General features: G+C 60.9%; 1 protein-coding gene across 1 annotated transcript in view; it reads left to right on the forward strand.

Moving 5' to 3' along the window:
* CDC42BPB (CDC42 binding protein kinase beta) overlaps positions 1 to 22,808 on the forward strand; it is a 90,493-nt gene that overhangs the window by 55,033 nt on the left and 12,652 nt on the right. The window contains exons 8-24 of the mRNA XM_054715718.1: positions 147 to 395; positions 2,203 to 2,282; positions 4,295 to 4,461; positions 4,533 to 4,652; positions 5,364 to 5,497; positions 6,439 to 6,681; positions 10,804 to 10,914; positions 12,063 to 12,307; positions 12,396 to 12,501; positions 12,849 to 12,973; positions 13,530 to 13,635; positions 16,168 to 16,316; positions 16,863 to 16,957; positions 18,168 to 18,247; positions 20,684 to 20,773; positions 21,082 to 21,159; positions 22,378 to 22,483. Coding sequence (XP_054571693.1) covers positions 147 to 395; positions 2,203 to 2,282; positions 4,295 to 4,461; positions 4,533 to 4,652; positions 5,364 to 5,497; positions 6,439 to 6,681; positions 10,804 to 10,914; positions 12,063 to 12,307; positions 12,396 to 12,501; positions 12,849 to 12,973; positions 13,530 to 13,635; positions 16,168 to 16,316; positions 16,863 to 16,957; positions 18,168 to 18,247; positions 20,684 to 20,773; positions 21,082 to 21,159; positions 22,378 to 22,483 — 2,284 coding nt within the window. The remainder of the gene's footprint in view (positions 1 to 146; positions 396 to 2,202; positions 2,283 to 4,294; positions 4,462 to 4,532; positions 4,653 to 5,363; positions 5,498 to 6,438; positions 6,682 to 10,803; positions 10,915 to 12,062; positions 12,308 to 12,395; positions 12,502 to 12,848; positions 12,974 to 13,529; positions 13,636 to 16,167; positions 16,317 to 16,862; positions 16,958 to 18,167; positions 18,248 to 20,683; positions 20,774 to 21,081; positions 21,160 to 22,377; positions 22,484 to 22,808) is intronic.

Genomic DNA, 22,808 nt, shown 5'->3' on the forward strand with positions numbered 1-22,808 from the left:
CCCGGTAAAGCCGGCAGGCCATGCTCTCCTCCCGAGAGCTCACGTGTTAGCGGCCGTCTGCGCTGAGTTCGCGGCCTGATGCACGCTCTGCCGTGGTCCTGCTTGCCTCCCGAGCGCCCTCATCACGCACCCCTTCCCCCACCCAGGAGCGGTTCCAGTTCCCGTCCCACGTCACGGATGTGTCTGAGGAGGCGAAGGACCTCATGCAGAGGCTGATCTGCAGCCGGGAGCGCCGGCTGGGCCAGAACGGGATCGAGGACTTCAAAAAGCACCCCTTCTTCCAAGGGCTCAACTGGGAGAACATTCGGAACCTGGAAGCACCTTACATTCCCGACGTGAGCAGTCCCTCCGACACGTCCAACTTCGACGTGGACGACGACGTGCTGAGGAACATCGTGAGTGTGGGCTCTGCCGGCGGGTCACTCAGGGCGGGGCTCGCAGGTCCATAGAGGGGGGGGCTCGCAGGTCCATAGAAGGGGGGGGCTCGCAGGTCCATAGAAGGGGGGGGCTCGCAGGTCCATAGAGGGGGCGGGGGCTCTGCCGGGCGGGTCACTCAGGGCGGGGGGGCTCGCAGGTCCGCGGGGGGGGGGGGGGGGGCTCGCAGGTCCATAGGTGGGTGACGCAGGGCTGCGTGTCCAGACAGAAGTCGTGCAGCTGTGCTGGTTTTTGTTTTTTTTTTTTTTTTTTTTTTTTAAATATATTTTATTGATTTTTTACAGAGAGGAAGGGAGAGGGATAGAGAGCTAGAAACATCGATGAGAGAGAAACATCGACCAGCTGCCTCTTGCACACCCCCTACCTGGGATGTGCCCGCAACCAATGTATATGCCCTTGACCGGAATCGAACCTGGGACCTTTCAGTCCGCAGACCGATGCTCTATCCACTGAGCCAAACCGGTTTCGGCTGCACTGGTTTTTGAAAGGTTAGGCCGGTGTCTCAAGCACAGCGCCTTCTAGCTTGGGCCTTGATGTCCCTTTTTAAAAATAATGGATTGCAGTTGGCGTGAAAGAGAGTTAAATAGCTGTTTTGTCTTGGAATTTATCAGAAAACGCTTGCCTTGGCTTTTATGGTGTTTTGTACCTTTTCAAAGCAGTGTCGCCTCCATTGTCATATTAGAGCGTCACCTGAGGCCCGTCGCCTCTTCCAGCCTAAAGCCCCCGCAGCCTCTGGCCCCGCCCCTCCACCACCCCGACCCTGGGGCACGGGCCGCGTGTCTGCTTCTCGGCAGCACCTGGGCCCCAGGCTGACGTCCAGGTCAGGTCCTGCCCTGGGACCCTCCGGGCCTGAGCGGGTCGACAGGCGGGTTCTGCTCACGCTGCACCATCAGTTTGGTCTCATCAAGCCCGGCCTTTGCTCTCGGTCCGCACGCGTGTCCTGTTTGGGGACAGTAGCAGTTTAACCAAGAAAAGGAAGAGTTCGGTTGCTCCTTAATTTACAGAGTCAGAGCTGCCTTCAGAGCACAGCTAGGACGAGAGGCACCGTCACTGCTGAGGGTTCTGGGCTCGCACCGCAGCTCCCAGCTAGGTCGTCACTGCGGTTTTGTTTTGAATAAAGAAGCGTCAGGCTGAAGGTAGAGTTGTAACTAGTGCTCACCTAGGAGAGTCTGCCTTGGGCCCAGACCTCCACTCTGCCTCCGGCCTGGTTCAGGCCAAGAGCTGCAGCCTCTGCCCATGTCCCTGGGCGGCCCTGTCCCCGCTGCTCAGGGTCATGTTGAACAAGATGCCGTGGCTTTAAAAAGTGGAAGTAACTGGCCCGGTTCGAGTTTGGCCTGTGCCATTATCACCATCAAAAGCAGTGTGTCTGCCCTCCTAACTGTGTGGTACATCAGACGAGCCAGGAATGAGAAATGGCCCTGCCAGTGCCCAGCCCGTGCAGGGGGCCCCAGGAGTCTCCCCGGCAGGCCGCGTCCTCCCCCCACTGCACCTGCGTGCTCCCCTTCCCAGTGAGCACGCTCTCCTGTGCCGAGCGCACTCTCACGGGGCCACACGCCCTCTCACGGTGCCACACGTGCTCTCACGGTGCCATACGTGTTTTCACGGTGTCACACGTGCTCTCACGGTGCCACACGTGCTCTCACGGTGCCACACGTGCTCTCACGGTGCCATACGTGCTCTCACGGTGCCACACGTGCTCTCACGGTGCCATACGTGTTTTCACGGTGCCATACGTGCTCTCACGGTGGCCTACGTGCTCTCATGCAGGAGATGCTGCCTCCTGGCTCTCACACGGGTTTCTCCGGGCTGCACTTGCCGTTCATCGGTTTCACGTTCACCACGGAAAGGTACGTCTGGTTCTGTCGTTCCCCATTGAGGCTCTGCTCTGCGCAGTGCGTGTCGGGGCGCCGGGTGCCCCCTTAGGGGAGGCGTGGGGGTCTGTCCTTTGAAAATGCGCCCCTGGTCACTGCATGAGGTGACGCAGCAGGTCAGACTCTTCCTACGAACCTGGGAGGAAGTAACTTGGGCTTTGTGTTCTGTGTCGTGTATTCTTCATCCTGCTTAGCAGCCCTTTAACGACGTAAACACCTTCTTGGTGCAATGGGTGGGGGTGGGGTGGGGTGGCCCAGGCCGCCGACTGCTGACCTGACCTGGAGGCCACAGCACGGTGCCATGCGGTCCAGTGGCGCCTCGGTGGCAGCCACACGCTCGGCCCAGAGCCGTCTTTCGTTAGGACACTCTGGCCTTTCGGGGATCGGCCGGAGCCCAGCTTCCCTTAGCGGCCGAGCACACTCCCTGCAGAGCGAGAGCCACGCCACGTGGGCCTCCAGCCCCGCGCCAGTGCCACCGCGGGTGTTTCTGTGGGTGTCTGTCTCGAACGGGCCTCTCGAAAGTCACGTCTGCCTCCCTCCGAGGAGGACACTGGGGCAAGAGGAGCGGGGTGAGGGCGGCGGCAGTCAGCTGAGCTGCCACGGGGTCTGCAGGAAGCTCACGGCTCGGCTCCGGGGGGCTCCTGTGAGCGCTCAGGAGAGGCGGCTCTCTGGCGCGGTGCTCGCAGCGCGCTAAACAGCAGCTGAGCGCCGGAGGCGGCTGCTGCCTCCCGCCCTCACGGGTGGCCCAGGAGGGGGCGTGTTGCCTTCCTGTCCGTCCAAGGGGCAGGGCTCGCCGTCTGCCAGGTGCCCCCAGCTCACCAGGTGCCGGTCAAGCCTGTGGTCTCAGGCTCAGAGGCTGTGGTTTGGTGGGTGAGGCCTGTCCAGGACCTTCTGGAATAGACCCCACAGAGCGGGGGCACACATCCCCGGGATGCACACCCCCCGGGGCACACCCCCAGGACGCACACACACCCCCAGGGCACACACACCCCACGCACGGGATGCACACACACCCCGTGACGCACACTCCTGGGACGCGCACACTCCCAGGACGCACCCCCCCCGGGGCACACCCCCAGGATGCACACATCCCCGGGATGCACACCCCCCCGGGGCACACCCCAGGACGCACACCCCCCCCACGCACGGGATGCACACACACACACACCGTGACGCACACTCCTGGGACGCACACACCCCAGGGATGCACACCCCCCCCGGGGCACACCCCCAGGACGCACACATCCCCGGGACACACCCCCAGGACGCACACCCCCCCCACGCACGGGATGCACACACACCCCGTGACGCACACTCCTGGGACGCACACACCCCAGGGATGCAGGGCACCCCCGGGCCACTTTGAGAAACCCTGCTAGGCCCTTCTGTCGGCATATCCGTGCTGGTGCCTGCTGCACTCGGTGCAGGACTCACCGTCACACAAAGGCAGGAGGTAAGATGGGAGAGTCCGGGAAGGGGGCTCTGAGTGACAGCGCCTCCTGCCTTCGTCTGCGCCGGTCAGCTGTCCACAGTGACCGGCTTGGTGGTGCTGGTCAGCCTCTGGGATGGAAGGACCCTCAGGCCGCACGGGGCTCGGGCCCCAGGGGCTGAAGGAACTGTCCCTAGTTAGTGGCAGAGCCAGGAAGCCCTTGGTGGCTTGTGCTGCTCTGGCCGCGCCGCTGTCCGGCGCCGCCCGGTGACACCTGTGCGCAGCCGGCGAGGCCTCACGGGCCAGCTCCGCACTTGCCTTGCGAGTGAGCCGTGGCTTAGGAATGGCACTTCGCTCTTTGCAGACGGACTCTGGCTGGCTCCGAGGCTGTCCTGGGGCCATTGTCACCCAGTTCCTGCGTGAGGAGGACTCTTGTCTGACTGGCTCCATGAACAATGAGTCTTTTCACAGCTGTCTGTGTTTGCCTTCCACCCAGGGAGGCTTTGAATGCTGACGCGGCCCGTGGGGCTCAGTGGTGAGGCCTGTGCTTTGTTTGCAGCTGCTTTTCTGACCGAGGCTCTCTGAAGAGCATGATGCAGTCCAGCACCTTAACCAAGGACGAGGGCGTGCAGCGGGACCTGGAGAGCAGCCTGCAGGCGGAGGCCTACGAGCGGAGGATCCGGAGGCTGGAGCAAGAGAAGCTGGAGCTGAGCAGGAAGCTGCAAGGTGAGGGCCGGCTCCTGTGGCTGCGGGGGCGCGCACCAGGGCCGCGCTCACGCCTGTGTCCCCCCCACCAGAGTCCACGCAGACCGTGCAGTCCCTCCACGGCTCGGCTCGGGGCCTGGGCACTGCGGCCCGAGATAAAGAGGTGAAAAGGCTGACGGAGGAGATCGAGCGCCTGAAGAATAAAATAGCAGGTACGCTTACGGTCGGACCGAGTAGTCTCCGCTCTCAGGGCGTTGGCCTCCGCACAGAGAACTTCGGAGCCTTTTCTCGGGCGCGGAAGCAGGGACAGCCTCCGCGGCAGCACGCCGGTCAGGGCCACGCTCTGTCCGTTTACTAAAGCCCTTCCCCAGGTGCTGAGCGCTCAGGCTTCCGTGGCTCCAGCCACAGTCGGCTCCTGCTGGTCCCCCGGCCCCGGAGCCTGTTGCCCTCCCGGCCCCGGCTCCTCTGGGCTCAGACCATGCCGGCCTCTCCGGCTGCAGCGAGCCGCTCTCCAGTCCTCGTGCTGGACCTGCTGCCCGTCCGTCTTCCTGGTTCCTAGGTTATCAGTTCCCTGCAGGCTCAAGTCACTTCTAAGTCTTAACCCTTGACCTGACGGGTTGGCGCTGCCGCTGACGCACGGCCAGGCAGACCCGAGGCGGGCAGCTTCTCCCCGGTTCTGTCTGGCACCCGCGCCCCCACCCACAAAGTCTCCGTGGAGTCTGCTCTCGGCGAAGCCGTTGCCCTGGGGCTACCCTGCCCGCTGCACAGGGCAGCGAGGGTGCGGCAGGAGGGTGCCGGGTGGCTGCGGGGCCTGCCGTGTGGGCAGTCCGGAGGCCTCTGCCTGAGAGCGGGCGGTCATTCGGGCTGGAACCGAGAGGAGCTTCGCGTGGGAGGGAACACGGTTGGTTCTCTCCGTTGCTCAGACTCCAGCAGGCTCGAGCGACAGCTGGAGGACGCAGTGGCGCTCCGCTCGGAGCAGGAGGGATCCGCGCTGCGGCTGAAAGGCCTGGAGAAGCAGTACCGCGTGGCGCGGCAGGAGAAGGAGGACTTCCACAAGGTAGCAGCGACCGCCGCGCAGAGGGGACCGGTGTGGGCCGGTCTGCGTGCTCCGTGTGGCGCAGCCCGGGAGCAGCCCCGCTGGGGGAACCCCTGCTTCCAGAAGGGGCGCTGGGCCGCCACAGGGCTGTGCAGTAGAGGCCACTTGCTGACATTGGGGTGTCTCCCCCAGACTCCTCTACAGTTTGACTGCTCAGTAAACCCGTTGCTGAGTGTCCACTCGGGACTGAGCCTTCTAAAAAGGCTCATTTAAGCACTCAGGTCGGTGCACCTGCTCTCTCAGATGTGGGGGTTTCACACCCAGGCTGACGGTGGCTCATGTGGTGTCACAGCACCTGCAGTGCGTGGTCTGGTGTGCGCTGGGGGTGCCCTGCTGCTCCCCGTGTCAGAAAGCCGCTCTGAGCCCACGGGGCCTGGTGCGGGCGCTCCCCTCCCCGCGCGGGAGCCACCCCCAACCTGTTCGAGTCCCGCTCCTTCCAGCCTCGGGCCAGCGGGTGCCACAGGGACCAGCTGCAGGGAGGTGAGGTCAGTGCAGCCAGCTCCCCTCAGATCCAGGAAAGGGCCAGCTGCCCGCACTGCTCCCAGTTCCTTACTCTGCGCGCAGTCTAAGTCTTCCCGGGTGTAACATGCCCTTTCCAGTTCTACGGTCTGGGTAGTGGGACTCTGGTTACTTAACATTCACCAGCGCTCACCCTCGACCACCTTTGTGATTGTGGGCGGCACAGAGGCGGCCGCCGGGCGGGGTGTGGAGCGTCGTTCCCCGGGCTGGGAGGGTCTGTCTGGATGGCTCAGCCCGAGCTCAGGTGCACGTCCAGGCTGCACACAGCCGAGCTGGGGCAGAGGGGCTGTGCCTGGCCGGCGAGCCTCGGACTGCGCTGTCCCTGAGCTCCCAGCCTTCGCATCTGCGACAGCAGCGTCCAGAGGGTCATTCTTTCTGTTCAGCAACTGGTTGAAGCGTCAGAGCGCTTGAAGTCCCAGGCCCGAGAGCTGAAAGACGCCCACCAGCAGCGGAAGCTGGCCCTGCAGGAGTTCTCGGAGCTCAGCGAGCGCGTGGCAGAGCTGCGCGCTCAGAAGCAGAAGGTGTCCCGGCAGCTCCGCGACAAGGAGGAGGAGGTGGAGGCCGCCATGCAGAGGGTGGACTCCATGCGGCAGGAGGTCCGCAAATCCGAGAGGCTCAGGAAGGAGGTAGGGGCCTGGGCGCGGGCTGCACTAGTGGGCTTTCGTGTGACCCTAGCAAACCTCCAGAAGCTGGCGCGGCACAGCGACGAGAGAGTGGGTGAAGCCGAGTGAGTGGGTCTGGCAAGCGATGGCTCCGTGGTTCTCAGTAAGGGACGCCTGCAGTGCTGGTTTTTAACATTCCCTGTGGAAGCTCATGGAGGTTTCATCCCCAACAAACGTGACATGCACGTGCCGCGATGGGATGCAGCGGGGCTTCCGGGATGCACCCCCCATCCCCCCCTCGGCGTTCGTGCAGCAGCCCAGAGCGGGTGGGGCTCGGCCGCGGTCCTCACGCTGGCAGGCCAGTGGCGCCTGGAGAGCTCGTCTGTGTGGCTTGTGGCTCTTCACGTTCACCACGTTAGACGTGAAAAGTGACACTTTTTTCATTATAACAGTAAACCCGTTACAAGTGAGCATACATAGTGTTTTAATTATTTTCCCAAAAATGTAGGGGGAAGAGTGGCAGTTTTTGTACTTTTCTTAAGTAACTGGCTGAACAGAAAACACCTCTGTGTCCACGTGTTTGTGTTCTGTGCGGTGTGCACTGTCCGGGCGTGGACTGGGGGGCGGGCGCGGGGAGCAAAGGGAGGCCTCGCAGACCCTGGAGAGAACCGCGGCCTCGGTGTCTCTGTCCTGCCGTCCACGGGGAGGTGCTGTGAGCCGGGACGTGGCTCAGGCCCTTCACCCTCTGCCTCAGAAGCCTGCGGGCTGTTTTTTAACGTTGGCGCTGTCACAGCTGCCCCTCCTTCCCCCATCTGCTCCCCTTCACCACCCAGCCCCCCCTTCCCACTACTGTCTGTGTCCCTGGGCGGTGCATGTGCACATGTGTTCTTGGAGTCTTGTGCCTTAGACCACTCGGCCGTCCTGACACATTGGTGCATAGGTTCATCCCGACACATTGGTACATATATGTTCATCCTGACACATTGGTACATATATGTTCATCCTGACACATTGGTACATATATGTTCATCCTGACACATTGGTACATATACGTTCATCCTGACACATTGGTACATATACGTTCATCCTGACACATTGGTACATATATGTTCATCTTGACACATTGGTACGTGTATGTCCATCCCGACGCATTGGTACATATACGTCCATCCCGGCACATTGGTACATATACGTTCATCCCGGCACATTGGTACATATATGTTCATCCTGACACATTGGTACATATACGTTCATCCCGACACATTGGTACATATACGTTCATCCCGGCACATTGGTACATATACGTCCATCCCGGCACATTGGTACATATATGTTCATCCTGACACATTGGTACATATACATTCATCCCGGCACATTGGTACATATATGTCCATCCCGGCACATTGGTACATATATGTCCATCCCGACACATTGGTACATATATGTTCATCCTGACACATTGGTACGTGTATGTCCATCCTGACACATTGGTACGTGTATGTCCATCCTGACACATTGGTACATATACGTTCATCCTGACACATTGGTACATATACGTTCATCCTGACACATTGGTACGTGTATGTCCATCCTGACACATTGGTACGTGTATGTCCATCCCGACACATTGGTACGTGTATGTCCATCCCGACGCATTGGTACATATACGTCCATCCCGGCGCATTGGTACATATATGTCCATCCCGACACATTGGTACATATATGTTCATCCTGACACATTGGTACATATACGTTCATCCTGACACATTGGTACATATACGTCCATCCTGACACATTGGTACATATACGTTCATCCTGACACATTGGTACATATATGTTCATCCCGACACATTGGTACATATATGTTCATCCCGACACATTGTTACATATACGTCCATCCTGACACATTGGTACATATATGTTCATCCTGACACATTGGTACATATATGTCCATCCTGACACATTGGTACATGTATGTTCATCCTGACACATTGGTACATATATGTTCATCCTGACACATTGGTACATATATGTTCTCTAGTTAGTTTCTTTCAGTCCCCACCCCCCCATCCCCCCGAGATCCGTCAGTCTGTTTTATGCAGCCAGGCCTCTGGTCCTATTTTGTTCATCAGTTTATTTTGTTCATTAGATTTCACATATGAGTGAGATCATGGGATACTTGTCTTTCTCTGACGGGGTTACTTCACGTAGCATGATACTCTCCAGGGCCTCCATGCTGTTAGGGTTAGGGTTAGGGTTAGGGTTAGGGTTGGGGTTAGGGTTAGGGTTAGGGTTAGGGTTAGGGTTAGGGTTAGGGTTAGGGTTAGGGTTAGGGTTAGAGGAAAGGTAAGAGGTCCGTCCTTTTTACAGCTGCCTAGTATTCCCTGGTGTAGATGGCCCACAGCTTTTTATCCACTCGGCTACTGATGGGCACTGGGGCTATTTCCAGATCTCAGCTATTGCACATTGTGCTGCTGTGCACATGGGGGTGCATCCATCGTCCCGGTTGGTGTTGGGGTTTCTTAGCGTGTATTCCCAGCAGCGGGATCACTGGGTCCAATGGCAGTTCCGTCTTTAATGTTTGGAGGAAGCTCCACACTGTTTGCACTGAGGCTGCCCAGTCTGCAGCCCGCTGGCTGTTGGAGCCCTGTAAGCGGGAGCCTGGAAGCACCGCCGCTCGGATGGAGGGGGTGAGGGTGCTGTCGGGCCCACGGGCCCGCTGGGAGCCGAAGTCTCCGTTTAAGAAGCGAATGCACGTCCTCCCGCATCAGAGAACTTGTGTCCACAAACAGTGCCTTTCTCAACGTCACGGCAAATTGTCCATTTACATTAGAGTTTGATGTTGATTTACTAACCAGCCATTCCAGTCAAGCCCTGAGGCATGCTCCTCAGACTTGACCGAGTGATGAAACTCGGGGCAGAGTGAGGTGAGAGCTCGCAGGATTCTGCGTGCTGAGAGACTGGGTGGTCAGGGAGGGGTGCCGCGTGGAGACCGGGTGGGCAGGGAGGGGTGCCGCGTGGAGAGCGGGTGGGCAGGGAGGGGTGGCGCGTGGAGACCGGGTGGGCGGGGAGGGGTGGCGCGTGGAGACGGGTGGGCGGGGAAGGTTGGCGCGTGGAGACCGGGTGGGCAGGGAGGGGTGCCGCGTGGAGGCCGGGTGGGCAGGGAGGGGTGCCGCGTGGAGACCGGGGTGGGCGGTGAGGGGTGCCGCGTGGAGATGGGGTGGGCAGAGAGGGGTGCCCCGTGGAGACGGGGTGGGCAGGGAGGGGTGCCGCGTGGAGACCGGTTGGGCAGGGAGGGGTGCCGCGTAGAGACGGGGTGGGCAGGGAGGGGTGCCGCGTGGAGACCGGGTGGGCAGGGAGGGGTGCCGCATGGAGACGGGGTGGGCAGGGAGGGGTGCCGCGTGGAGACCGGGTGGGCGGGGAGGGGTGCCGCGTGGAGACCGGGTGGGCGGGGAAGGTTGGCGCGTGGAGACCGGGTGGGCAGGGAGGGGTGCCCCGTGGAGACGGGTGGGCAGGGAGGGGTGCCCCGTGGAGACGGGTGGGCGGGGAGGGGTGCCCCGTGGAGACCGGGTGGGCGGGGAGGGGTGCCCCGTGGAGACGGGGTGGGCAGGGAGGGGTGCCCCGTGGAGACCGGGTGGGCAGGGAGGGGTGCCGCGTGGAGACCGGGTGGGCAGGGAGGGGTGCCGCGTGGAGACGGGGTGGGCGGGGAGGGGTGCCGCGTGGAGACGGGGTGGGCAGGGAGGGGTGCCCCGTGGAGACGGGGTGGGCGGGGAGGGGTGCCGCGTGGAGACGGGGTGGGCGGGGAGGGGTGCCGCGTGGAGACGGGGTGGGCGGGGAGGGGTGCCGCGTGGAGACGGGTGGGCAGGGAGGGGTGCCGCGTGGAGACGGGGTGGGCAGGGAGGGGTGCCGCGTGGAGACCGGGTGGGCGGGGAGGGGTGCCCCGTGGAGACCGGGTGGGCGGGGAGGGGTGCCGCGTGGAGACCGGGTGGGCGGGGAGGGGTGCCGCGTGGAGACGGGTGGGCGGGGAGGGGTGCCGCGTGGAGACCGGGTGGGCGGGGAGGGGTGCCGCGTGGAGACGGGTGGGCGGGGAGGGGTGCCGCGTGCAGCTGGCTCGGTGCCTCTGAGCCGCGCTTCTCCGTTTCGCAGCTGGAAGCTCGGCTGGAGGACGCCGTGGCCGAGGCCTCCAAGGAGCGCAAGCTTCGCGAGCACAGCGAGAGCTTCTCCAAGCAGCTCGAAAGTGAGCTCGAGGCCCTCAAGGTAGAGCCCCCTGGGTCCCGCTCCCACCGGCAGCAGCCGTGACCCTCCCTCCCGACTGGGGACTCATCCCAGGAGCGCGCCTGTCGGCGGGAGGGCCACACTGCAGGCCCCGGCCATAGGGTGCCCTCGCGTCTCTCCAGCGGCTCTGGCAGCTGTGCGAGCCCCTCACCAGCGCCTGTGCCTCGATACCTGGGTTTCGTTTCTTTTCTTTTTATTGATTTTTTACAGAGAGGAAGGGAGAGGGATCGAGAGTTAGAAACATCGACGAGAGAGAAACATCCATCAGCTGCCTCCTGCACACCTCCTACTGGGGATGTGCCCGCAACCAAGGTACATGCCCTCGACCGGAATCGAACCTGGGACCCCCCAGTCCGCAGGCCGACGCTCTATCCACTGAGCCACACCGGTCAGGGCTGACACCTGGGTTTCTAAGCTCCTGGGCCCACTTCTGGGAAAGCTCCTTAAAGCCCGGTCCTGCCCCCGACATAGCGGGACAGGCTGGTCGTCCGTGGCCAGAGGCGGCGGCGAGGGACCAGGGGCAAGGCCTGGAGAGGGAAGAGGGCGGTGGGGAGGCTGGGCTCCTGGCTGACCTCGTGCAACCCCAGGGCCTCCGCCGGCCTAGCCGTGGGCTCCTGTCTGTGAATGGAGACACTGAGGCTTCTCTCTCCCTCGAACCCCCTCCCGGCCCCTGGCGAATCCGCCGCCTCTCCCCTGCACGTCCTCAAGGTGTCTGTGTCTCCCCTCATCTCTGCCCCACCTGCCTGGCCAGTGCGTCGAACCGCACTCCTCCCTCCCCCCAGTCTTTGTCACGTCACCTGCGGTTCGCTGGTGTGTGTCAGTCATTGCCCCTCCGCTGCAGGAGAGCGGAGACGTCACGTGGCCGTAACCACAGGGCCTGACAGAGCCGGTCCTCAGAGGACTGGGCGGGAGTGCTGGGCAGAGGGAGACCCGGAAGCAGTGCAGGGTGACACGCAGTGTGACATCCCTCCTGCAGGGCAGGCGCTCTCCCCCCCACGCTGCCCTCCTGAGGAGGACCACCCACCAGGCTCAGCTATGTCACAGGACCGTGCCTGCCGGTGGGAGGGGACACAGCGTGACCCCGCGGGAGGGCAGGGAGGTGTGTGACTTACCTGAACCTTCATCTCCAGGGCAAGCAAGGGGGCCGGGGACCAGGTGCCTCCTTAGAGCATCAGCAAGAGATTTCCAAAATCAAGTCTGAGCTGGAGAAGAAGGTCTTGTTCTACGAAGAGGAGCTGGTGAGGCGCGAGGCCTCCCATGTGCTGGAGGTGAAAACTGTGAAGAAGGAGGTGCATGACTCCGAGAGCCACCAGCTGGCCCTGCAGAAGGAGGTCTTGATGCTGAAAGACAAACTGGAGAAGTCAAAGCGAGAACGGTGAGTCCCCGGCTCCTCCTGTGGGAGACGCGGGCTTGTGCGGCTGGGCCGGGTGGCCCCGGTGGCTCTGACCCTGCCCCTCCCGCAGGCTCAGCGAGGTGGAGGAGGCAGTGGGCACCGTCAAAGACAAGTACGAGCGAGACCGAGCCGTGCTGTCCGAGGAGAACAAGAAGCTGGCCGCCGAAAAGGAGAGGGTACGGAAGGCTCGGGATCGCTTCGGGAGGCGGGAACTTTCGGGACCTGGAAGTTTGTATTTAAGTATTTTTATTTTTAAATGACGCAATGGTGATCTTTTAAATGGGATGTTTATATTTGGTTAAAAGCTGCTGATTATCTGAAATCACTGGCTCTTGATCCCATTTATGTTCAGATCTGCATTGAAATGTGACTGGAGTTAGATACAATCAAAAACCCACATCCTGAACCTCATAACGATTAAAGAAAACTCAAAATCTTCAAGAGAACTTGTGTTTGAATAATGCTAATGTCCTGTTTGCCGGCGCCAACTAACCCGCTGTGTGGTGCAATTGTTTCCTTTCAGCTCTGCTCCTTCGTGGACAAACTCACAGCTCAGAACAGGCAACTGGAGGACGAGCTGCAGGACCTGGCAGCCAAGAAGGAGTCGGTGGCCCACTGGGAAGCTCAGATCGCCGAGATCATCCAGTGGTACGTTGGCCGCCCAGAGGCGTGGCCAGGCTCAGGCGCGGCCCAGGGTGCAGGTTCTCCGGCTCCCATCTTCCTCTGCGACTGTCACGTGCACCTCCCGCTGTTTCTCTGATGCCCAGGCACAGCCCTCCGCCCTGCCCCACAGCACTAAGGTCAGGTGGCCGTTCTGCCCAGTGCCGCTGCGCTGAGCTAAAGGTGCAGAGGCAGCCACCAGGTCTCTGAGGGGGAGCGGGGATCTACCTAAGGCACCTTCTTTGTTTTAAAACAGCTTTTATTGATGTCGGAGAGGAAGGGAGAGGGGGAGAGGGAGAAACATCGATGATGAGAGCGTCATTGATCAGCTGCCTCCTGCAGGACCTACACGGGGAATTGAACCTCGACCTCCTGGTTCGTAGGTCGACGCTCAACCACTGAGCCACACCAGCCGGCCTAAGGGGCATTCTGTTGTCACGGGGACTGGTGTCCCGTGAGGACGCTGGGTCCCTGTGCCCTCAGGGAGGCGGCACCCATGCGTGCTCCTTGCTCCAGGCGCTCACAGACACGTCCCCTCCCGCAGGGTCAGCGACGAGAAGGACGCGCGGGGTTACCTTCAGGCTCTGGCTTCGAAGATGACGGAAGAGCTCGAGACGTTGCGGAGCTCCAGCCTGGGGTCGCGAACACTGGTGGGTCGTCCGAAAGCTCCCGTTTGTCACCAGGGAGCTCACGAGGGCTTTCGCCGGGCGGTACCGCACACTGTTCCCTGGGACGGCGGGTGAGGAGCGCCAGCAGTGTGTCCGCTCCGGGAGGGCAGGTTCTTTCGTCCTCTCGCTCAGGTAGCCACGCGCTGTGGGGCCCCTCAGAGAGCAGGACGGCCCCCCTCGGGGCCAGGCTCTCCGTTACGTGACCAGCCAGCGGTCTGTGTTTGCAGCGTCAGGAGTGTGGCGAGCTCGGGGCGGCATGGGTCCCCTCTCAGCCCAGTTCCCTCGTCTCCATTTTTCTGGGTCCCTTTCACTCTTTAAAAACAAACAGTTCTTTTGTGAGCGATGCCGAGCGGTAAGGACAGAGGCTCAGTGAGAAGGGTTGTGAGAACTCTAGTTGCGCCGCGTTTTCCTGGTTGGAAGGTACGTTTACCCAAAGGGACAGCGCCGGCAGGTGTGATAACTGCTCCCCTCACACGAGAACCTGACAGTCTGTGGGTGCGGAGGCTGAGCACGCACGGCCTCAGTGCGTGTCCGAGGGACTCCCCTCGTCCCCAGAGCGGCCGGCCGTGAGAAACAGTGGCAGCTCAGGTCTCTTGAAGAGAAGACCCCGGCCGCATCGGCCCCATGAGTGGTCACCTTCGTGTTCGGTGTCTGCAGCCATTGGGGTGTCCGGGAGTGGCCCGTCTCGGCGCTCTGCCCGCCTGCGCGCGTGCACTGGCTCTTAGGAGCTGCGCTGACCAACCTGTGCGCAAGCCTCGTCGGAGGCGGAGGATGCCGTCACAGGTCCTTCTAGCAAAACGGGCTTGGAGGTTCTTGTGTAAAATACTGTGTAGATGTTCCTGTTGAAGGACAAGGCGGACGAGATTACAGTTCCTTTTCCCTGAGGGTATAATATTGTCCATTTACTGACTCTGGAGAAAAGCCGTCCAGGGCGGCCTTGTCTGGAGACGCTGAGGTTTCAGTCACGTTCCCTCCACACCCGCTCCTGCCTGCAGCTGCGAAGTCCCCTCGGGCCGCGCTCTCCTCCGAGACGGAGGGGACGCGGAAGCCTCGCTGTGCTTGAACATTTAAGAAGGAAGTGTCCCGATGCCTCTAGTCCCCTTGACAGGCAGCGGGCCGGCCGGCCGGCCAGTGAGCAGGTGCTGCCGCGGCTGCTTCCCCCGCCGCACTCACCCCCCGCCGTGCCCCGTCCCTCCTTTTCCTTTCTCTTAGGCCAGTGGTCGGCAAACTGCGGCTCGCGAGCCACCTGCGGCTCTTTGGCCCCTTGAGTGTGGCTCTTCCACAAAATACCACGGCCTGGGCGAGTCTATTTTGAAGAAGTGGCGTTAGAAGAAGTTTAAGTTTAAAAAATTTGGCTCTCAAAAGAAATTTCAGTCGTTGTCCTGTTGGTATTTGGCTCTGTTGACTAATGAGTTTGCCGACCACTGTCTTAGTCTTCCTCTCAGGTAGGCATCGTCGATGAAGAATGACATCATTCCTGCAGTGAGGAAATAGCAGAATGTTTCAGTGTAACAAAATAAGATAACTGTGACCTTACAATGCAGCTTAGGTTTGTAAGAGTCTAGTGACCCAACAGACATTACTTGATAGCCCTAGCTCAGTGGTCGGCAAACTCATCAGTCCACACTCAAGGGGCCAAAGAGCCACATGTGGCTCGAGAGCCACGGTTTGCTGACCACTGCTCTAGTTGGTTTGGCTCAGTGGCTAGAGCGTCAGCCTGTGGAGTGAAGGGTCCCGGGTTTGATTCCAGGTTAGGGTACATGCCCAGGTTGTGGGCTCGATTCCCCAGTAAGGGGTGTGCAGAAGGCAGCTGATCAATGCTTCTCTCTCATCGTTGATATTTCTCTCTCTCTCTCTCTCTCCCTCCCTCTTTGAAAAAAAAAAATTACATTATAGGATCCAGTTTCTTCTTTAAAAAATTAGTGAATTTTTAGAAGACCTCTAAGAAAGAATAAAGGCCATAAAATATTGAAAATAAAATTGGCTGTGATGGACTTTGGTAATATCTGAGAGTTAATTTTTAAATACGATAAAAGTTTAAGGCAAGACACTGGGGAGTGGGGTAAGGGCATGTGCCGGCGGGTAGGGGAGGCCGGGCGAAGGTCAATGGGGAATAAAAAGGACACATACGTACTATTTGTAATACTTTAAACCAGTGATGGGCAACCTTTTGAGCTTGGTGTGTCAAACTTCGCCAAAAAACTGAGCATAACTCGGGTAGTGTGTCACTTTGAGGAAAAAACTAACTCCAAGACTCTAGTCGCAAATGTTTCATCCTCAGGAGCAGGAAATGTTTCATCCTTGGCATGCGGCCGCGTGTCATCAGAAATGGCTACACGTGTCAGTGGTGACATGCATGTCATAGGTTCGCCATCACTGCTTTAAACAATAAAATAAATTTAAAATGTTAAAAAAGTTTAAGGCTAGAAAAAGATGAATTTGTCATTTGTTAGCGTTAATTTTGTAAAGTTAGTAGGTTAACGTGTACTCTCACGTTTGCACCGCCCCACACAGGACCCCCTCTGGAAGGTGCGCCGCAGTCAGAAGCTGGACATGTCCGCGCGGCTGGAGCTGCAGTCTGCGCTGGAGGCCGAGATCCGGGCCAAGCAGCTGGTGCAGGAGGAGCTGAGGAGGGCCAAGGACGCCAACCTCTCCTTCGAAAGGTGCTTGTCCTCCCGCGGGACCTGGGCACGCCCCGAGCTGGCCCCTCTCAGAGGATGGGGCTGAGGTGCGGGCAGGTGTCCCCACTACACAAGTGCAGGGCCAGGATTTGATGGCAGGTCCCCCAGTGCTGGGCTGGCTGCTCTGTCCCCCCACAAAAGCCTGGGAACCCCAAGACCCTGCGCTCAGGGAGGTGGTAGCCACCCTCTTGCCCGTTGGGTAAGGACACGGGTGTCCGGTCTGAGCCCCTGGGCTGGGTGTCCTCCGTGGGCATCGGGTCGTCCACAGAGAGGAACGTCCAAAACGCCGCAGGCTCGTGAGATGCACTTTGCAGCCCGGGGTGTTTCCCGTCCGTGTTTGTGCTGCCGAAACGTCTGTATGTCCAGACGTGTTAGGGGGAGGCCGCCCGTCAAGCCTGTGTCGGTCCGCGTGTTTGCGGAGCCCTGGCGCGTCCCGGCACTTGCCCTGGCGCAGCCCCCCCACGCCTTCCGCTCAGCCGCACGCAGTGGCCTGGGCTCTGCCCCTGACGCACCCGTTTCTCATTTTAGCAAACTCAAGGACTCGGAAGCCAAAAACAAAGAATTATTAGAAGAAATGGAAATTTTGAAGAAGAAGATGGAAGAAAAATTTAGAGCAGATACCGGTAAGTTAAAATGACAAGTTCTTACGTTTTTAAAGTATAAGCCTTTTGGGATGGTTTTGCTTTAGATTTGATTTCTTTCGGGGCTGGTAGCTTTTAGTTCTTCGAAGACAGCACTTAGCCATGCCAAAGCCAAACTCTGAAATGGGTGCGTCCAGTGATTCATTCGCTCCCCAGTCACCCACAAATCTGGGTCGGGCCTTCCTGTGTCTGGTCTTGAAAGAATAGAGCACAGACACACGAGTGTGGTTAGACGTCACGTCCCATGACACACGGACCGCTCTGTGCCCCGCGGCCGGCTGGCTGTCGTTCCGGCCTTGCAGTCCTGGAACCGCTGCCGTGCGGGTGGGGTCCCAGTTGCACCCAAGTGCGGTCTCACCTGGTCGGGGCGAAGCCGCATCGCAGCGGAGCCTGGTTTGCGTCGTCTTGTCATGAGCAGGATGAGCCTCTTTTCACACACACGTGGGCTCTTTGTGGCTTTCTCTGTGGCTTATACATTGGTATCTTTCGCCGATTTTAAAAACAGAAGTTGTGAAGTCTTTTTCTCCCCAGAAGCTTTCTGGACATTGAGGGAGGAGAGGCTTTTGTTTGTGACTGAAGTTGCAAATGCTTCTTCTCGGCTGTCTTTTACTCACATTTTTTATTTTAAGCCAGAGATGAGGGTTTCAGATTGTGTGTGTGTGTGTCAGGTTGACCAGTGTCCCCTTTTTGAGGCATCGGGAACTACTCCTGCGTCCAGGTGTTCCGCGGGCACGTGCCACTGTGCGGTGTAGCTCGCCGACCCCTTTGGAGTTGGATGATGTGCAGTCCGGGGTGGACCCAGTTTTATCTTTTTCCCGTGGCCCGTCACGCACCAGTGGTTAAGTTCCCATCCCTGCTGACTTCCTGTTACTCTGCGCATGCGTGAGATTGCCCTGGGCGCCTGGGCTGAGCCTGGTTTTTCTCCCGTTCGTCACTCCTGGGCCAGACCTCTCGTGGGTCCGTTTTAACAGCTGGCCGGTCGCCTCCCTGCCCCTTTCTTTAGAGACTCCGAGGTGTCCTCCCTCTCTCCCAGTGAGCTCCATTCCTGTCCCGGCTGGGAAGTCACGGCATTGGCGTGGCACCACATCAGGTTTATCCACTAACTGGGGAGCGTTGGCGTCTGCCAACTGGGAGCCTTCCTGTCCCAGCGTAAGAGCGTCTCACGTTTTCACCGTGACTGTCTGTCTTACAGGACTCAAACTCCCGGATTTCCAGGATTCTATTTTTGAGTATTTCAACACGGCACCACTTGCACATGACCTGACCTTCCGAGTGAGTAACTGTTGTCTACAAGCGAAAGCGCATTGGGACCGTTAGAAATAGTGCCCTGAGATCTGGCTCCTGTGGGGCCAGAACACACCAGCCGGCGCCATCCGACGCTGGACCTCCGCGTGCTGCTCTGTCCGCCGGGATGGGAAGCGTGTAGGTTAGAGGCCTGAAGGACTAGGAATGTTTGCCGAGACGCTTCCAGCATCGGGGAGAGCTGCTGAGGAGCCGCTCCGTGGCTTCAGGGCACAGGTGGCCGGGGCCTCTGCCTGTGGGACCCCAGGCAGCTGTTAAAGCACAGCCTGCACCGCAGCCAGGGAAGAGCAGGCCGACCTTTGGGGGCATCCTGGCTCCCCGCTGGTCTCCCCGACGGGTGGAGGCCCTCGCCGCCGCCGGAGTTGGAGCTCGGTGGCCCCTCCCTAGGGAGCGGCCGTGCTGCCTGCGCAGCAAGTGGCAGGATGCGGGGCGAGCCCACTCACCGTTTCCTGCGGCCTCGGGGCACCGCCCCGCCCCTTTTCCGGAAGAGGCGGGATGGCCCCTCCTGGCGGCCTCTGGAAGCCAGAAAGGGAAGAGCAGGAGAGCGGGTCTCATTCTGGGCCCCGGGCGGCGTGTGCTGGTCCTCCCGCCGTCATTAGAGAGTTTCCACCTGCAGCAGGGGGGGAGCCCGCAGCAAGCAACGCCCCAGCCAGCGTCCTGCCCACGTGCGGCCGCCGCCCGTGCACCACACTCCCCCCAACTAGCGAAAGTGTTGTAGGCATCAGCGACCCTGGGCTGCTCCGAGTTCATGTCCTAAGGTCAGCCATCCTCCCGCGTAGCCGCAGCTAATCGCAGTGTCACTGTCGTGTGGACGAGGTGGCCCCTCGTAAACACCATGTCACTGTCGTGTGGACGAGGTGGCCCTGAGGCCCCGGTTGCAGGCCCAGGGGAGCCTGGGAACCGCGCTGAGCTGTCCCGCCGGGTGCCCTGTCCTGGAACGTGCCTCCCCTGTGCGTGGTGGTGTGCCCAGCACTCCGGGTCTGTCTGATGCTCCCGCTCGTGAGATGAGGGCTGGGCATTTTGGCGGGAATTCTGCAGAGAACACGTGCAGGTCCCACGCTTTGCGGAAGCCGTTGGGTCGAGGGGGTGTGCCAGACCTCACCCGAAAGGGCCAGCGGAGGCGCCACCCACAGCAGCCTTGCCAGCGGCCCGCGCTCCTGGCCTGGGCAGCCTTGACCGAGCCCGGCGGGCTGCTCCTTCGTCCTGGCGCGGCCACTGCCGTCGCTTTGGAAGCGGAGTTGTCAGGTTGGCGGTCTGTCTTCCCCAAGTCCTCAGCGCAGGCCGTGTCTCGTTGTTGTTCACTTGTTTTCTAGCAGCGAGTGACAGAGGTGGAGGGAGAAACATGGGTGGGAGAGAACGCATCGATTGGTTGCCTCTCGTGTGCACCCGCCAGGGATGGAACCTGCACCTGGGTATGTGCCCTGACTGGGCGTCGGACCTGCCACCTTTTTTTAACAGGATGACATTCCAGGCAGCTGAGCCACCGGCCAGGGCTTTTTTAATAGAAACATCGACTCGTTCCACTTCCGAACTCCTCCACGGGTGCTTGTGTATGTGCCCGACCTGGGGTCAGACCCACGGCTTTGGCGCATTGGGCCACGCTCTGACCAGCCTTCCCCTGGGAAGTTCTGAGCGAGTGCAGGACGGCGCGGGGCGGGGGGGCTGCGCAGGCCCCAGGCGCCGAGGGCTCAGGCGGCCCACGGACCGCGGCTGCTGTTGGCTCCCTGTCGGCTCGGCCGCGGGGCGCCAGGCACAGCTGTGACGCTCCTGTAGGCGCCCCGGCGTCTGTCCGTGCTGTCGCCTTGTGCAGGCCGCGCTGCCTCCACACGCGTGGATGGTGTGCGCCTGTGGACGGGAGTGCGTGACCTTCGAAGGGGAAATCCTCGTTTCAGGAATGCTCGTTACAATCCAACGGTGGTCGTAGAGGGCAGCTTTAGCTTTAAATCGGCTTCAGAGCTTTAGCTCCAATTTCACATTAGAAGTTAATTTGGGAATCTTGAGTTCAGAACAAAACATGGCTTCCCTGTGCATCAGACTGTCAGGGAAACTCTCCCTTGGGCGCAGGCCGCAGCCTCTGGTCCCCAAAATGAGGCGGGAGGCAGAGAGCCTGTCCGTCAGGGGCTGGCGCCTCCCAGTGCCCCCCCTTCCGGTGGCGGCCTCTGCCTCGTCAGAGTCCCGGCCGGAGGTCACCCTGCGGCCTCAGGGGGGGCCGGCGCCTGTGAGGGAGGGGTGACGACGCGGTGCCCGGGAACAAGCCCTGCGCTGGACCCGGGTCCCCAGGGGGAGGCCCTTGTTGTTACTTATTCTGGGAGGGGGGGTACCTTTTAGACGGAGAACATGTGTAGAGTCTGAATTGTACAGAAGGAGTTCTTCCTTTCTCACAATTTCTTGGCCTTTTCCGCACAGACCAGCTCAGCTGGTGAGCAAGAAACACAAGCTCCAAAGCCAGAAGTGTCCCCGTCCACACCCATGGCTGCAAGCACAGAGCAGCAGGAGGTAAGATTGCCCCGGACCGCGGCCCTCAGGTCTGCCCCCTCGGCCCCACGTCCACCTGCTGCTGGAGGCCCAGGCCAGCGCGCTCGGTCCCGCCCGCGGCGCCAGTCCCGAGCCCGGCTTGCATTTCAGAGCTGCCGTCGGTGCATCGGCTACTTGAGGCGTGCTCTGACAGGTGTCTCCACAATGTCGCGGATTAAAAATGCAGAACTGTTCATTATTGATCAGCTCCAGAGGGAGGGGTCCCACGCAGGGTCTGGTGGTAGCGTGCTGAGCTAGCACGGCGCTCACCTGTCCCGCTTGTCTCCCAGGACATGGCTCGGGCCCCACAGAGGCCGCCCGCCGGGCCGCCGCCCGCCTCCCAGGCCCTCGCTCTGGCTGGACCAAAGGTAAGCCTGGCTTTTCCCCGGCGCCTCCTCGGTTTAGAAGGCCGTGTACAGCAGACAGACGGCGTGTGAGGCACAGGAAGCCCGTGTCCTGTCAGTGGACGCTCTGGGTGCCGTGCGATCCAGGGGGTGTCAGGACCCTGTGTGGCCCTCCCCGGCGCTGCCTGAGCGGATTTTCCCGGAAACATGGCTGCGATAGATCTCCCAGCCCCTTCGCTCCCAGACCAGTTCCCTCTCCAGGGCGGCTGCTCCGTGATGTGTCTGAGTTCCTTCTCCAGACTTATTTCCATGTATCCGCCTGCACAGAGAGCCTCGGAGAAGTGCCTGGTGTGTGTGTGTGTGTGTGTGTGTGTGTGTGTGGGTGTGTGGCGGGGGGGGGGGGTGTCCCAACCGCGAACGGAGCTCCTGAGTGTGCACGCCATCGTTGGCCTTGGTCACTGGGCCTTGAGAGCCGTGCACACTGTCCACCCAGGTCCATCCAGGTCATAGCCTCCCGGGGACAAGGCCGCTTCTGGCTTCCCTGGCATCTGCCTGTGTACCGTAGATGCGGGTTCTGTTGATGCAGCCGTGGCCTCTTTCAGGGTTTCCGTCCCAATGGCCGTGCCAGCCAGCGCTCAGCTTGGTCTTGGGAGAGACGGTGAATGGCTTGGCCGTCGGACTTGATTCTCACAGCGTCAGGGAGCAGGTGGACTGCACCTGGGTTCTGTTCATTCCTCCTGCTTCCTACGAAGGCCCCGTTTATGTCGCCTGAGTAGTAAAGGCCCAGACTTGCCGTGGTTAGCCCCGTAGACAGCCTGTTTCTCCATCCTGTCTCTCCGTCATCGACCGCGTCACTTGGGTCCCTTCTCCCAGCGAGGGCGGCGGTCTCGCTCTGCTGTTAGAACGGGGCTGCTGCTCACTCCTTGTGTGTCTTTGGTTTCAGGTGGCAGGGAGGTCTGGGTGGGAGCCCCGGGCGGCCCCCAGGGCCTCTGGGAGGCGAGGGGCTTGCGGCAGCCACGCTCCCTCCGCGCCCACCTTGCTGTACGCCACTGGTCCCCGAAGGAAGCGTGGGGGACGGACTTTGGCTCCAGCTCCTCGGGCGGGCGTTGCGCTGGGCGTTGGTAGCACGGCCCGCGGCCACACGTGCCTCAGCGTGGACGCGCACACGGTTTCTCAAGGTCGTGCCGCGTGTTCATGCGCTGCCGCCTCCAGTGTGCGTCACCTTCTCCCGTCCCCCCACAGCCCAAAGCCCACCAGTTCAGCATCAAGTCCTTCTCCAGCCCCACTCAGTGCAGCCACTGCACCTCCCTGATGGTGGGGCTTCTCCGCCAGGGCTACGCCTGCGAGGGTGAGTGTCCCCGCCGGCCCCGGGGCGCAGGGGGCCGGAAGGAAGCCAGTGGGAGGGAGCCGAGGGAGCCTCCTCCTTAGTTGTGTAAACGCTCCGTGAGCGAGGCTGGAAAGCCTGGTCCTCGCTGCCGTGGGAGCCGCGCTGGGGGGTGACCCGGGCCTCTGGCGGTCACGGCTGCCGTGCAGTCATCCTGAAGATGAGCCGGGCAGAACGGCGGCCCGACCTCCCTGCGAGGCCTCTGGAGGGGGCGCCCCGGGCCTCTCCCTCTGCCGCACCTCAAGCCTGGGCTGGGCCTTGCCACGCCCGCGCTCGCTCACGTTTGGGT

The sequence above is a fragment of the Eptesicus fuscus genome, chromosome 5 (assembly GCF_027574615.1).
Source record: "Eptesicus fuscus isolate TK198812 chromosome 5, DD_ASM_mEF_20220401, whole genome shotgun sequence".
Taxonomy (NCBI): domain Eukaryota; kingdom Metazoa; phylum Chordata; class Mammalia; order Chiroptera; family Vespertilionidae; genus Eptesicus; species Eptesicus fuscus.